This window comes from Gavialis gangeticus, unplaced genomic scaffold (genome assembly GCF_001723915.1).
Source record: "Gavialis gangeticus isolate Ggan-Ray unplaced genomic scaffold, GavGan_comp1, whole genome shotgun sequence".
NCBI lineage: Eukaryota > Metazoa > Chordata > Crocodylia > Gavialidae > Gavialis > Gavialis gangeticus.
In genome coordinates this window covers 129,156,761-129,172,735 of record NW_017728992.1, presented here as the reverse complement: position 1 = coordinate 129,172,735, position 15,975 = coordinate 129,156,761, and the positions used below count along the sequence as shown (strand labels likewise).

Here is a 15,975-nt window from a genome sequence, read left to right as displayed (position 1 = left end):
CCCCCCCCCCCCCCCCCCATTTCCTAAATCCCTCTGGAAATGCACACCTAAGCCCTTTGCAAAAGGTGAAAAAAGGAGGAGTTATGTGGTGGTCAGTGCTGCTTCAGGGTAACTCTAATTTGTGAAGGTTTACTATGCAAAATGCTTGGGGTGGGACGAAAGGAGTGATAATTGTGAAATGCCCCCCTCCATCCCTAAAAATCTCATGAATTTTTATGTAGGCCCTGATGCTGCACCGGACTGTGCACAGGCAGACAGGACTGGGCCTTTAATGTCTGGTAGATTCACAAAGGAAATTGATGCACTTATGCACCTCTTGTTGCTTGATGGATGGTCCTGTACAGCAGAATGAGCAAGAGGGACATGCTGATATTTTAAGACCCATTCTGCCTTGAGTTACCATTGCTGAATAGTATCATTGCTATTCTGTGGCTAACTCTCTCTCTCTGCTCTAATTGGACAGATGTTAACCTCTGCAGGATTCAGCAGAGGTCAGTGGACTCCCCTCTAGTGTCAGAAACCAACCAGGCAAAGATAGCAAGATCAAGGAATTATGAATCCTAATCACATTTGCACTCTGACTGTTCAGTTATAGATGTCAGTGGAGATTTTGAATCAGGATGAATTATAACATGAGAAAAGACCACACACAGTAGAAGTTGGTTTTGCTAAAAGATATAGACTTATTCTGCTTATTAGGGCTGTTTTGGTCTTTTGTCCTGATTTAAGCAGGTGATTTTGAATTTTCTCTTAATTCAGTTATATCCACAATATATGGAAAAATACCTGAGATGTATTAGTATAATGCTATAGTATTTCACTAGGTTGAAGTGATAAATGCTAATTTGAAAATGGTAGTGTTGGAGTGAGGTTGTAGTTATGATGGTTCAGGAAATGAGAGATACCAGCTGTGTCCCTGACCCAAAGAAGCATGTCATGCATTTGGAAGCTTGTTTAAATCGATCCTAACTGTGCACTTGGTCCAGTAAAAGAGAGATCACCCACAGAAATCCTTGCTTTGCACTTTCATTTGAAAATCATATTTCCATCTCAAAATTAGTGCCTACTCTCCAGTTATCATGATTTTAGGGATAACTTGCAACAGTGTTTCCCAGAACATGTTTTGCCGTGTTTCTGTTTTGTGCACATTTGCATAGAATCATTTTTTCCATTTTGTTGATCATTTTTGTTGTCTCATGCATTAGCACAATGACTTCATCCTTGTTCAGTGGTCTAGTGAGGGCTCATATGCTGGCTTTTTCACAGGCCTTGAGAGGGGAATTATTGCCAGTAACAGGATGTTAAATTGTTTATTTTTTTAATACTAGGTAGCAAGTTGTTTGTGTTCCTTTAAATGAACATTTTGGAAATGACTTTGATTTTGGTTCATTATCTTTTGTGCACAGGAATGAAAATGCACAAAAAGTGTTAGTGTTCTGTTTGTAGCTGTTCAACACGTAAACACAAAAAAAACCAACACGTTCTTTTATTTTAAGCCTTTAGACTTTTACCTTCTTAAAAAGTCATTGGTTTAGCATCCATTGACTTCATTAGGTACAGCATCACATCTCTCGCATGTTTTGTCTTCCATTATTGTTTTAAGGATTTTTAATTGCTTGTTATGGTGTACATTTGACAAAATTGATTACATGGTATGAATCCAAAAGATTACATCTTAGATGATGTATGGAGGAGCAAAGTAGCTGATGATTGCCAAGAATCAAGATATACCTTTCATTGTAGTCATAAGTGTACTACCACGTTCTTAAAAACTATATTGCAAAATAAGGCTTAGGTTTTTTACTGACTGCTGCTTTAAACTTGGTGTAGAAATGTAAGTAGATACGTTACAGGGAAGGAAAAATATCTTCAGTATGTGAAAAGTCCAAAAGAGGGCAACTGAAACTTTAATTTTATGTGGAGATGTTAACAATACACCTTCTTTTCCTTCACGTTTGTTAGGTTGGTCGTCTAGAAAATGCAATTGGCTGGTACCACAGTCACCCTGGCTATGGCTGCTGGCTTTCAGGGATTGATGTCAGTACTCAGATGCTTAATCAGCAATTTCAGGAACCCTTTGTAGCAGTGGTTGTAAGTATTAGATGTTAACTGAGCACTCAGTAAACTGATAAAACTATGCAATAATTAGACTTCATTTGTGTTGAGTTTTCTTATTGTCAGCTAACCTGCTAATGCTGTCTTACTTTGTTTTACGGAGGGATAATATTCAAGCTTCAGTTCAGTATTTTCCCTTGTCGAGTTTTTTGGCTATCTGCATGGCCAAGATGATGGTAAAAAACCTAGCTGTTTCATTGGTCTTAACATTTGCTGTATGCTTTATATACATTTTTTTTATTTTAAAATCTAGTTTTGCTCTTAGATTAGAAAGCTATGTTTGGTACTTCTGCAAGATGGTGTTTAAGTAGCCTACACTTGGTCAGTTGCAGAAGTCTCAGCAATCCAGTTCTGTGACCCAGCGTTTTCTGGTTTTTTGTTCATTTGTCTGGTGTTTTTGATTAAACAATATCATGTATACTTGTTTTTAGTGAAGAGTGCAGAAAAACAGCAGAAGACTGAAATAATTTGAGGGTATTTGGAAGAAGTATAATTAAGACTTTGGTCTGAAATTGAGAAAAGTAAATATGAATTATTAAGAAAAATTTCCAGATACAGATGACTAAATCCAGCTTCACCTTTAGATGGGTACATAGTACTTTGGAGTTAACTTTAGTTAACTGCAGAGTAGCACTTCAACTCTTCTGGAGACTTCAGATCCTACTTCCCTTAGAAAAGCATTTCCCCTTAGAAAAACTTTCAAAAACTGGAGGTGTGGCTTCCCTCCTTTTGACCCAATAGCCTTATGACTAGGGCATCTATCTAGGGTCTTGGAGACTCATGCTCTAGGCTCTCCCCAGCCAGGGGATGGGATTTGGATCTACATCTCACACTTTCCACAAAGGTGTAGGATAAACAGGGCTAAGAGCATCTTACTATCCTACTTCTTGAAGCTTGGCCTGTTGGGCAGCCAAGAGGGGCGATTTGTGAAGCCACAAAGAGGGCAAGCCAGGAAGAGCCTAAATTTTGTTTCTGTTCCTATTGCTGTCTGTTCATTTTATCTAGTGATTAATTTTTTAAGTGCAGAATGCAGGAACACTGAGTGGGGTGGGAATCTAGGGTCACGTTCGAGCAGCAATGTGATTCTTCACAAAGCTTGACTCCCTCTGCCTTGTTTTCTTCCTGGTTCTGATGTCAGATAGTCTGTAACTATGGCTTTCCTGTGAGTGTCATTTGGGGGCCTCGCAGGGAGTTGCATGCTTTTCCAGATAGGAATCAAATCATAACAGAGCATAAAGGGCTGGAAGCAGATCCCTTCCAATCAGCCTGAGAAAGCAAACAGAGATGTATGTGGGGGCGTAGGACCTAAAATCTTTGTATGTATCCCAAGATGTCACTTGGCTGTTAAGTTTTGCTCTCCTTGTCTAAAAGGGAGCAGGATTTGGGCCCAAGTTCTGTTACGTTGTTGCATCATGTATCAGTGAAATGTTGGAAGTGGCTTCAGCTTTCACTCTGATAGCTAAACTGGACAACGGATTAGTAAACTCATCTGCGTTCCTGCATTCCTTTCTTCCCATATCCACATCAAAAGTTAGATGATGTAATAGGGCCTTTCTGTCTCAAAAGAGGGGATAGTAAAGGGTTTGCTGAGATGCCTGCTAACCATTCCATTCAGGTATGCTGTGGATAAATGAATTTTAGAGTGGCTAGTGTTAAGTCACTCATACTCTACTGTACTATGCTGTAATGAGAACTCAATTTGATGTCCTTAACAAAAATACTGTTCTTTATAACAAAGTAACAGGAATTTTTCAAGTTAGTGTTTCCATCTAAGAACTGTAAACTTAAAATATAATTACACCAACTGTTCATAGTGAATATTACCTGTATTTTTACAGATTGATCCAACAAGAACAATATCGGCTGGAAAAGTAAATCTTGGAGCATTTAGAACATATCCCAAGGTAAACAGTTGAGACTAATAAAATTACCAATTACTGAACTGTATTTAATTATACGTATAGACCCTTAAGTAAGGATCCCTGTTAAACATGAATAACTCATAATTGGATCTGGCTTTTGTATTCCTCAAAACGCTTTTTCAGAAAAAAAGTATTTTTCAGAAATGCTTTTATCTACTTTAAAATATCAGTATATGCATATTTATCCTTAGAAGAAAAATAATGTTGATAAATAAACTGATTTCAATGTAAAGATTATACTGAGTTACTATAAACAATAAAAATCTGTGCTGTCCTATTAAATACTCTTCTTTGGTATGTTAGATTCAGAGGGGTTGACTTCTAGACTTCTTTCCAAGTCTGATATTTTTCAGTCCTCCCTTGGGTTGAGGGGGTGGGATTGGATCACTTGTAGGAGTAGTCTTATCACCTTGCCCAAAGGTGCCTGTTAACAATCTATATCCAACAGGAACTGGACTGAACTCACCAGCTTGCTTCCATCAGATTATTATTGATTATTTACCCAAATCAGATGTGAATCACATACCCAAGAAGATTCCAGAATCTATTAGCAGGTCCATTGGGCCATCTGTTTTCAGAAGTTGTTTTCTTTATGCTAAATTGGAACATTTGCAATTGGTCTTAAAAAGACTTCAGTATAAAAAAGTACTTTTTCACTTACGTTTTATACATGTGTAACCTTTGCAGGGCTATAAACCTCCAGATGAAGGTCCTTCTGAGTACCAGACTATTCCACTTAATAAAATAGAAGACTTTGGTGTGCACTGTAAACAGTAAGTACCTCAGAAGTTAGCTATAGTAGAAGGCCTCCCACTGTGATGCTACTAGCTTTGTGGAAAAAATGTTGTCGCTTTTCATTCGTGCTTTATGGAACCCAATTTTAAAGACTGAGGGACCAAATGAAGACTGAGGCAGCTAAGTCAAAGCAGCTAGTTTCTGAACTCCCCTGAATGGAAGTGCCAGTGCCTAATTAATTATGAATATTGACATTAATGCTGAAAAAAAAGCATTTAACAGATAAGTGTACAAATGTGAAACATTTGAGAATGTCTAAAGCTTTACTTTTGCAGTTACATGAAAAAAAATTTGTCATGTTACCATATACTTTATTTTTTCAAGTTGGTTATGTAGTTCAATGACTATGCACATACATGCACAGTCTCCATGTGTTTTTGGTTTTGGGGTTCCTTTTGTTTGTTTGTTTTTTAATGAGATATCCTTCCTTTTGCATATTAGTGCAACTTTTTCCTTGTCAAGTGATAAAGACGTAGAACTAGGAATTGGAAATTCTCAACACTTTCCTTAGGCAAATCAATTTTTTTTACCAACTGAAAACAGGGTGTTTCACTGCATCGCAATACTGGAGTTTAATGGTTTGTAAAAAGCGCTCTAATTTTAAGAGCAAAATTGCTATGGAAATGTTAAAGCAAAATAACTTCTGATTATTTTAGGTAAACAAAGTGCTGGTATAATATAGTTAATTATTGATATCTACCTGTAATGTCCTCTGAAAATGGACTGCTTGATATCGCTCATATCTTTAATTTCTGTCTCTTTCATTCTTATTTATTGATTATTTTGTTTCTCTTGCTCATTACATAATTGAATTGCTTTGAATTAGTGTGTTTACTTGCAAGTACATTTTTTTCCTAATGGAATAAATAGTTCGTGAACATTGAGCTGGGTCAGTATATTAATGTTAATAGGCTAGTGGATCTGTTCTATTTTAAATAAGAATTTACACTATGCAAGATGAAATTATGTGCAATGACAAAGTTTAAACAGGCCAAAAAAAAAAGTATGATGCAATGCTGATTTTGATTGGATAAAGTTGACAGTTAAATAATTGGAGATGTAAAAGTAGAAAACTCAACAGACTAGCTTAATTTAAATTATATCTGAAACACAAAGTTCTCTCTTGGTTTCACTATTCCAAAATAATAATTCTAATATAAATGCCTTTTTCTGTCTGTCTGTCTGTCCATAACGCTTTATTTGCACTGTGATTGGTTGTCTCGGGAGCCAGTTGGAGTGCTCTGTGCTCTGCACAGATAGACGCATAGCGGAGCACCACCATGACAGCCCCTCCTCCCCAAAACCCTGCTCCTTAGAGCCAGGGGCCGGAATGCCCCTCACTCCCCCGCGCACACACAACAGCCAGGAGGGAGGGGGAGGTGGGAAAGAGGGGAACAGGAAGGGGAGGAGGGATTACCAGTGGCAGCATGCTGCTGGCCACTACCGCCCATCACCCCTGGCCACCTCTGCGTGTGAGCTCCCTTCCTCCCCTCCCCCCGTTCCCGGGAGACAGAGGTGGTGCAGGTTTGAATGGCGGGATGGGGTGGTGCATGGGCCCACACCCAAAGCAGTGGTGGGGAACTGGACCCAAAACAATGGCGGGGGGGAAGAAGGAGAACAAGCCTGGGCCTGAAGCAGCAGGCAGGAAAGGGGGGAAGCTGGACCCCAACCCAAGGTGCGGGGGGGAGGTGAGTGACATAGGCCTCTGTCTCTGTCCCCCCCGCCCTCCATCATGCTTGATGGGCAGTTTGCTAGTTTTATTTAATAAAAGTTTATTTTAAGCAACATAGAAACAGTACTTTATAGGCTTGAGCTATTTTCCCTTGCAGGTTCTCTTTTTTTATATTCTACCTTAACATGCTGTTTGTGGGGTCATCATACCCTCCAGCAGCCTCCATCCTCTAGGAGCCTCCTAAGATTTTGGTTGCAAAAAATATTTTTAAAATCAGAAAAAGTGAAACAGGTTCCTTTTCTCTTTACTTCTATTGTGGCTTCTCAGTTTCTTGAGAGAACAGTCTCAAAACATCTGGTAGTTTTCCTTTGTTGTTAGGAATACAAGCTGGGAGAAGGGAAGAAAAGGAGTTCCTTCTAAATATTTACCTAAATGTTTATGCATTCCCACTAATGAGAGGAAGTAATACACTCTTCAGTTGGGGTTGAATCCATAATATTTTATATAGATTTCACTGGTTGGATTCTTAAATAGGAGTTAGGTTACTAGACACCTTTTTGAACCTGGGTCTTTATTTAAAAAAATAAGTGTTAAAACAGAATAGCTATGCCTGCCTTCCAGCTGACCTTCCTTCCTTTTGGGAATTCTGTAATATGAGCAGAAAAGATTATATGATGTATAACAAAAAATAAATACCTTCTTTCTCACTATCTAATATTCCAACCTTTCACATTTCTTTATGTTAGCAGTCCTTTACTATGCTTATATGGCAATAATTGTATGCAGGCATCTTATTGTACAATAAGTCTTCAAACCACAGCAGTTACCTCAGTGATCTTATAGCCCAGGGGTAGGAAACATTTTTTGGCCGGAGCGCCGAAAAACACCACAATGCCTACCTCAGAAGGCGCCGGAGTGCTGGCATGGCAGAAAAACAAAATGAGGGCAAGGGGTACATGGCAGGATGCCCTGCTTGTGCCCCCAGCCCTACTGCCCATGCCCCACAGCCCTACTCCCCTTGCCCCCCACCCAAAGCCCCTGCCCCGCAGCCCAGGCTCTGTGGCTGCCAGCAGCTGTCTCAGCTCTGGGTAGCTGCTGGAGCCTGGGCTGCTCCCAGCAGGGCTTGCAGCATCCCAGCTGCAGCCAGCCCCAGCTCTGGGGAGCTGCTACCAGCCGGGATCCCGGGCTGCTCCCAGCAGGGCTTGCAGCATCCCAGCTGCCTGCTGGGAGCAGCCCGGGATCCCGGCTGGTAGCAGCTCCCCAGAGCTGGGGCTGGCTGCAGCTGGGATGCTGGAGCCCAGCGCAACTGTTTCGAGCCTCAGTTCTGCACCAGCACATGCAGGCATGCCTCAGAGCGGGTGGTGGGGGAGGGGCCTCAGGCAGCGCAGCCCCAGCCTCTCCCCCGCTCCTGGCACGAAGGTGATGAGCCCGGCGCAGCTGTTTGTAGCCAGCCCAGGCTCTGGGCAGCTGTAGCAAGCAGTGGGCAGGCTGCAAACAGCTGCACTGGGCTGCACAGCTCTGGCATCAGCTCTGTGCTGGCAGTGACTGCATGGGCATCTCGGGGTGAGCTGGACTGCCCTGCTGTGAGGGGCAAGGGGCAGTAGGGATTCTGCAAGCCCTGCTGGGAGCAGTCTGGGCTCCGTCGCTGGCAGCAGCTACCTGGAGCCGGGGCTGGCTGCGGCGTGCCAAGCAAAATGGCCTCACATACCGTGCACGGCACGCATGCCAGGGGTTGCCGACCCCTGTTATAGCCTGTTCTGTTGCAACAGACAATTGAAATGAATAGGAATAGCTTTCACTATAGAATAGCACAGATGGGCAGTGGAAGGATATCCAACCTGTGAAAAACATCTCTGGGAGCTTTTGTAGATGTCAGTATATGAATTAGGATTGTAATTTATAATATTTTGTCTGTATTTTGTCAGAGTTTGCTTTTTTGAGGTGCATTTTGATTTTAGTTTTCTAGATCCATGTAAACATAAAGATGTGGTTGTGAAATGTGCCATAGGAACTAATTTTGAAAATTTTGCTTTGTGCTTTTTTAACAGATATTATGCTTTAGAAGTCTCCTACTTCAAGTCATCTTTGGATCGTAAATTGCTTGAGCTGTTGTGGAACAAATATTGGGTTAACACCCTCAGTTCTTCTAGTTTGCTTACTGTAAGTACCATAAAATATTACTCAGCATGCAGGTATCCTAACTTCTTGGTGCCAGGGGAAGGACTTGAGAAGCAAATTGCTTAACAAGCACTTAAGTAATTGAGACTCTAAACTTTAGGTTCTGTATATCAGATTTTAATAAATGAAGAAGAAGAAAGAAAGTTTTCATGAACATAATACATTACTGTTTAATTTTTATTTAATTGTAACAGTCCCTATTTCTGCTGCTTGATAATAAGTTAGTTTTAGTTAAATCTGTTTAAAAAAAAAGCTCAACTTCAGTATCTCCTTATCACATAGTATGCCTAAATATGATTAGTAAGCCTTAAAGTTAACAAGGCATAAAGGAGACATTATTTTTGGGGACAGGTAATTTCAGTCAATTGTTAAATGGCATGCTGGTAATTCACACGTTTTGGTTATTTATATACTGTCCTGTAGGACAAAGTCATTACATTTCACCCAGTACTTAGATATCACTTTTAATGTATTTTGGTTTATTGCATACTGGCTGAAACCATAAAGAGGGAAATGAAGGATTGGTTAATCAGATAATGTAAAGGTTAAGCAGTACATGCTCATAAGAGAAGATTTACTGTGGTTCAGATTACTTTAAAAAAATGTAATCTGTTGAATGATTATATTTTTTGTTTCACATTAAACATTTTTCACTTTCTGAGGTATATTTACCCATTTTCTGTCATAAACTATCTTACTGTGTTGTATTGTCCAGTGTCATATACCCAAGAGAAAGAGAACTGATTTTTATTTTGTGTGTGGGATTTTCTTATTTGTTATTCCCCTAGACATGATCAAGTGCAGGAGCAAAATGGGACGTAAGATATGACTGAACAGTAGTTGCCATAATTTTCCATCTATTCACCAGTGAGTCTTTAAGAGCTAAGAAAAGAAAATATGGAGTGACTTGTGCAGTATCTCAGGAATTATACTACCCATTTCCTTTTTGTATTTTTTATTTTTTCCAGTTCTGTTTGTTAGTATCATTCATTTATTCATATCTTGGTAGAAAAGAAGACTAAACGAGCAGGAATCTACTGTACTAGTTTTATTATAATAAAACTGCAAATAGAGTTTTACAATAAAGGGCATCCTTTAATTAATTGATACTGCTTGTAGTTGTGTGCCTTGCCGTGAATTCTGAGTTATTCTGTATTCACAACTGTGTGGGTAGAAAGAAGGGAGTGTTCAAGACTTCAGGCAGCGTAATATCTGGTATCCAGGAACTGAACTGCTAAAGCCAGCAAGCAGAGGACAAATAATCTTATGTTACAGGTTACTCCAGGGGTGGGCAAAATATGCCCCTCAGGCTGCATCTGGCCTGCAAGGCCATTCTATCCGGCCTGTGGGGCCCCTAAAAAAAAATTGGAAAATTAATATTTCTCTGCCCTTGGTACCTGTCAAAAATGACAGGTACCAAGGGCAGTAGAACCCAGGGGAAGCCCAGCGGGCTTCAACAACAGCAGGGCCCACCTGGCCCTGCCCCCCCAGGCAAAAGCCCCGGCCGGGGTTTCTGGGCTGGGAGCACATGGCTGCTCCAGCAGGAAGCTCAGGTAAGTGGCAGGAGGGGGGGACCCCAGGCAAGGAAGGAGTGGGGGGGGGGCTTTCACGCCCAGTGCCCCATGCTGCAGCTGCTTGCAGCCCGCATGGGGCTGCCTGTGCCTGGTGGGGACAGCCCCATGCAGGCTGTGAGCGCCTGCAGCATGGGGTACCAGGCAGGGGAGGGGCTGCCCGCCCCCCCCGCTCAGCTTTTCCCTGGGCTCCTTCCCTGTGTGGAGAAAAGTGGTCCCTCGCCTGCCCCATGGCCAGTGCCCTGCACTGGAGGCACTTGCAGCCTGCATGGGGCTGTCCGGAGCAGGCATAGGCAGCCCCAGGCTGGTTGTGAGCGGCTGCAGCGCAGGGCACCAGGCATGGGGCAGGTGAGGGGCTGCTTTCTACCCCTCACCCCCCGCACTCAGCACTACCTTGTAACCCGGCTCCACTGCCAGGCTGGCATTGGGGCAGGTTACGAGCTGGTACTGAGTGCAGGGAAAAGTGGCCCCTCGCCTGCCCTATGACCAGTGCCCTGTGCTGCAGCCGTTTGCAGCCTGCCTGGGGCTGCCTGTGCCTATTCCAGACAGCCCCATGCGGGCTGTGAGCGCCTGCAGCAGGGAGCGCCAGCCATGAGGCAGGTGAGGGTCTACTTTTCCCCGCACTCAGCACCAGCGTCTTCCCTGCTGGCAAGCAGGGGGTTGGGGCTGTGCGCTGCCCCCCACCTGTACCGCAGGGCTGGGGGCACTGGATGTGAGTGGGTGGGGAGCCATTGGGAGCACAGGGCCTGCAGCAGTGTCCCGGGGCTAGTGCCAGTGGGGCCCAGAGCAGGGTGTCAGGATCACGTGGTCCCAGCTGGCAGGGGCTCTGTGGAGCCAGGCCACCTTCCCCCTCCCTACTGGTGCAGCCCAGCCTGGCTCCATGGACCCCTGCCAGCCTGTGCCCTGCTTTGGGCCCCGCTGGTGCTGGCCCTGGGACATTAGTCCCAAGACATTGGGGCGCTCGTCCCAAGATGGTGACCAGGGGGTGGGGCACCTATCAAGGGGTGGAGTACCTGTCAGGGGGTAGGGCTACCCATGCGGCCCTCAAGAGCCTGCCAAAACTGGGTAAGTGGCCCTCCGCTCAAAATAATTGCCCGCCCCTGGGTTACTCGTACAATAGAGCAAAAATCTCATCCCTCAGTCACTGTTCAAAACAAACAGATTTTTATATTAGTGAGTGAGTTTTTGTAGGGATTGGAGAATAGGAAGGAGAAATGGGTATGAGGTGGGCTATATTTGGTGGAAGAATTAAAAAAAATTAAATAAAAGGTTGCCACAATTTAAGAATCATGGCTGCAAAGTGCGGATTAGCTCCATTGGTAAAAGCATGATGCTAATAATGCCATGGTTGCAGGTTTGATCCAACTTTTCCTGCCGTAGGCTGGTGGTTGGACTAGATGGCCTCTTGAGGTCCCTTCTAGCCCTATTTCTCAATTATTTATGTCAATGTAAAACATTCCTGGGCGTGATGATAGTGGGCCTACTGTCAAAAGGGCAAGTACATTAAAAAAAATTATTTTCCATAATGCAATTTTCCTTGAAGTATAAGATCTTCACAGAGTGAGGTAAACCACATAATTCCATATGTGTCTAATTTAGTTGTATATTTTCTGGGGGTGAGGAAAATATTCCATTGGGTCACTACAAATATATGTTTTTTTCAGGTACCACTGAAATTTTTGCGATGGTTACATTGACTTACCAAAATATGCACCATAAAATGAGAGGAATATTGACTGACACACAAAAGAATAATACTAATAGATTACTATTTACAAATTATTAGTTTACAAATAGCATGCAAAATTCATAATGAATACTAGAGATAAGGAAGAGAAGGTATTTGAAATGATTGAAAGCAATGATCCAAGTTTAAACCCAATTTTTGAAAGACGGGTAATCTAAATAGATTATTTTACAATGAACACATACTGTAAGTGAAGTGACTTATTTTGATAGAACTAACAGCTTGTGAAATAAGGTAAATCATAAGGGGTGGTTTGTTTTTTTTTTATACCAAAAAAAGCAGGAGAGTGCTAAGCCAGAAGCCAGGATTCCATGCTGATACTACTCAAATGCTGACTGTCATACAGGCTATACATTATGGTTCTGTAATACAATAAACAGTGGCTTAGGTTAAAAGCATAATTTTAGTAGTACCCCTCAGACTGGCAGAAGTATGGCTATACTTTTACTTAGTGCAGCTCTAGCACTAGTGTGCTACCTGTATAGGCAAGGATTTGTCTGTGCTCATGCAAGTGATTTCTCAAAACTAGAAATCTTAGTCATTTTAGAACATTAATTTTTCTCTCAGTTGTATGCATCATAAATAGATATGGTAATAAATCGTAATTAAATCTTGATGGGTTTTTTTTCACTTCTAGTCTTAGATATCTTTTGGTATATCACTTTTTCATGGACACCAAATTACACAATTAAAATAAGATTCTAATAGAAATATTGCCTCGTCCTTCACCAATGCTGCCACGTCTTACTCTGTTTAATTTCAGAGAAGGTGCTTAGCACTGTTCATTTGCAGCTGTTTCTTCTAAGATTATTTCAAAAACTAAAGATTTCTCCCTGTAAATGCCAATTTTGTACAACCTCTCCTGGCTAAAAATGACTGGGACCACTGCTGCTTTATTTGCAGGGGCAGCTCAAGAGCAGCAAAGAACTCCCACAATCCCAACGTAATTGTTCATCATACCCTTAGCTCTACTAGTCTTAAAAACAAATAGTTTGTGTTGTCTTTCTTGATGAGCTAGAGAGGCCTTGGTAGGATGATACCGGCATTACCTACACTTAAGGGTAGGTTTGTTTCCTTGTATATATGGTGCCTAAATACCAACGTGACTTAAGCTATGGCTACTATATTTAATGGCATGTTTCTCCTACAGAATGCTGACTATACCACTGGCCAAGTCTTTGATTTGTCTGAAAAGTTAGAACAGTCGGAAGCCCAGCTTGGGCGAGGAAGTTTCATGTTGGGATTAGAGACACATGACAGAAAATCAGAAGACAAACTTGCTAAAGCAACAAGGGATAGGTAAGATCATACATACGTGTTCTTTTGTAGGGCGTGCTGTCATCTTCGTTAAAAACCTGTTTTAATATCTGTAATTATAACTTGGAGGGGATTATTCTCCCAACCCTAAACGTCTTTGTGGGGCAGGTTGGCCGCAGAGTATACTTTACTCCGTTAAAAAGGGGGAGGGAGTTGGGTGTTTTTTGTTTTGCTTTTATGTAAGTTTACAAGGGAACCTATAATTTGTATATTGTTGGTTGATTTTTTTTTTTTGTAAACTAATGCCATGAAAAAATCCTCTTGAGTTTGAGATTTTTTTAAAAAAATAAATTTAAAAAAATCTATTCAACAAACAGGAAACTGCCTGCTAAATGAAGAAAGCCAGCACCGCTAGAAAATAACATGGCTTATATTTTTACTGCTGTTAGAATCCAGTTAAAGATAATGGAAATACAAGTAATGAACATTTAGTGTGGATGCTCTTAAAATTATTTTCTCTTCAATCAGCATTTTCTTCTGTTTGTCATGCTTTTAGGGTTTCAAACAAACTGAGAGTTTTCCTTTTTTAGCTCTACATAGAGCAACATTTCATTTTTCAAATAAACATCTGTTGCTTTTTGATTAGCTTTTAATGTCACTGTTCAAATACCATATTTATTCAAATACAAAACAAAATTTTTTCCCCCAGTTGGCATGGGGGAAAAAAGCCCCTTGTCTTGTAACCATGCACAAAGAAATCTCTCTAAATACATTGTCTATCATTAAAGTGCTGCCAAAAGCAGCACATGCTCAGCACTTAATCAACAGCATAGTTGGCTTCCAGTGGTACCAGCACTGATTCTGACTATAAAACACATAGCCCACATTGGGCAGACATGCTGAAGAGGAAGTTACCACAAAGTTAAGTTAGTGCAGCCCATCTGAATAAGACATATGCTAGCATGTATTAAGTGCAGTCCCCCTCACCACTGACTCTTTTTCAAGTCACAGTGAGCCAGTACACTGAATACGTTTTGATTTCCTCTTCGCTCCCACAGCTGAGCTGTGCATTGTTTACCATCTTCCAATGATTCCTGTTTCTTCACCAGCCTTAAATGCATGGCACACATGACCAAACAGTTCACCTCCTTCTGTCAGCCTTTCTCTCAGCCTTGCGTACATGATTATTATGGTTACAACCTCCATGAGGTAAGCCCAGACCAAGTTGTCTCGTGCCTCATCTGCATATAACTTTTTGGAGCATCCCAGGACACCACCCACCCACACCCACACGTGTGGTCACTATGGCTTGACATGCTGTTTACTTTGGGGCCCAACCTGGTGAACTATATAGTAAATCACAAGCCTTTAGCTTTCAACTAATATCATGAATAGTTTATACTACATGATAGTAGATGCCAAAGTGCTGCTTAAAAGTGTATTTATGGAGTATCTGTGCTAAAACTTGCTGCAGCTTCTAAAAAAGGTAAGGTGCATCAATTCTGGATGAACTAAGTGTATGGGTACTCTGTGCAAATTGCTACAGTCATGTTCAATTTCAAGGTTATTGTTTTCAGATTTGCTCCTTATTTCCATGTGCCCAGGGAGAGCAGGGTCTGACTGTAAGGGGAGGTGGAAGGGACTGCTAGGGGAAAAATGGGGGCAGGGGGGAAGCAGAGAACACAGGACTACCTGATCCTGCCCCCACCCCGACTTATTTTCCATGCTGTAGCAGTGGGAGGGGAACAAATTGAAGGCAGACTTCCAATAATTAGATTCTGTACCTGGAAAATTATAAGAATTTTGTAAATTTTCCAGATACAGAATCTAATTTTGGGGGGTTGTCTTTATCAAATATGATTATGTTTTGGGGTAGGGTTTTTTGTGTTTGTTTGTTTTTTTTACAACTTGATTTAATCCTTAATATGGTTTTATAAAAAGTACATCTGTGATGCTGCATTCACGGATGAAAAGTGTTATGACTATTGAAGAGTTGAAGTTACCCAGTTATATGTTCTGCCCTTCCAGGACACTGAATTCAACAAAACTTAAAATTCTGAAAACCAGAAAACAAAGTTATGGTACATTATTATCTCTGCCCCCACTGCCTCTCTCCAGGTACTTGTACTGTTGGGGTTGTCAGTAGTGATGTAGCATATGAGGGTCTGTATATGATGGACAAATTCAAGGTCAGTGGTTAGACTGTCGTATGAGTAAGGGAAAAAAAGTGAATGCAGAGCATGTCAAGGATGCTGATGAGGCAGACCAGCCTGGGCCATGTACTAGTACCTCAGTACAGTACTGGGCCAAGTCAAGTACCTCAGCAGCCATTCCTGCAGTAAGCCCCAGCTAATGAGCTCTGCCCCAGTTTGGGAGCAATAAGCATCCTGATTGCCTGCTGGGAGGGCTGCCCTATCTTCACCTCCGTTTTCTTGTGCAGGGACCGGGACTTCCCTGCTGTGATAGAAGCTGGACTCGAGGGGATCGCCTTCAGACCTCAGGTTGGGGAGGACCGGGTTAGAGAGCTTCTGGAGGGGCTGGACGCGTTCAAGTCAGCGGGTCCAGATGATCTCCACCCCAGGGTGTTGAGGGAGCTAGCTGGGGTTATTGCAGGGCCCCTGGCACGGCTCTATGAGCGATCGTGGTGCTTGGGCCAGGTGCCAGATGATTGGAAGGTAGCAAATGTGGTCCCCATCTTCAAGAAGGGGAAGAGGGAGG

The 15,975-nt window shown here is 42.1% G+C and overlaps 1 protein-coding gene and 1 long non-coding RNA gene across 2 annotated transcripts in view; one reads left to right on the top strand and one right to left on the bottom strand.

The window, feature by feature from the left end:
• Nucleotides 1-15,975, top strand: part of COPS5 (COP9 signalosome subunit 5) — a 21,999-nt gene that overhangs the window by 1,350 nt on the left and 4,674 nt on the right. Inside the window, exons 3-7 of the mRNA XM_019527759.1 lie at nt 1,963-2,091; nt 3,954-4,019; nt 4,725-4,810; nt 8,553-8,664; nt 13,151-13,299. Of these exons, the coding sequence (XP_019383304.1) occupies nt 1,963-2,091; nt 3,954-4,019; nt 4,725-4,810; nt 8,553-8,664; nt 13,151-13,299 (542 nt within the window). The remainder of the gene's footprint in view (nt 1-1,962; nt 2,092-3,953; nt 4,020-4,724; nt 4,811-8,552; nt 8,665-13,150; nt 13,300-15,975) is intronic.
• On the bottom strand, nt 1,444-4,924 carry LOC109304938. The gene is made up of 3 exons (XR_002099513.1): nt 4,912-4,924; nt 4,357-4,363; nt 1,444-1,810 (listed from the first exon to the last, which is right to left on the bottom strand). It is a non-coding gene; the product is annotated as an uncharacterized LOC109304938 (long non-coding RNA).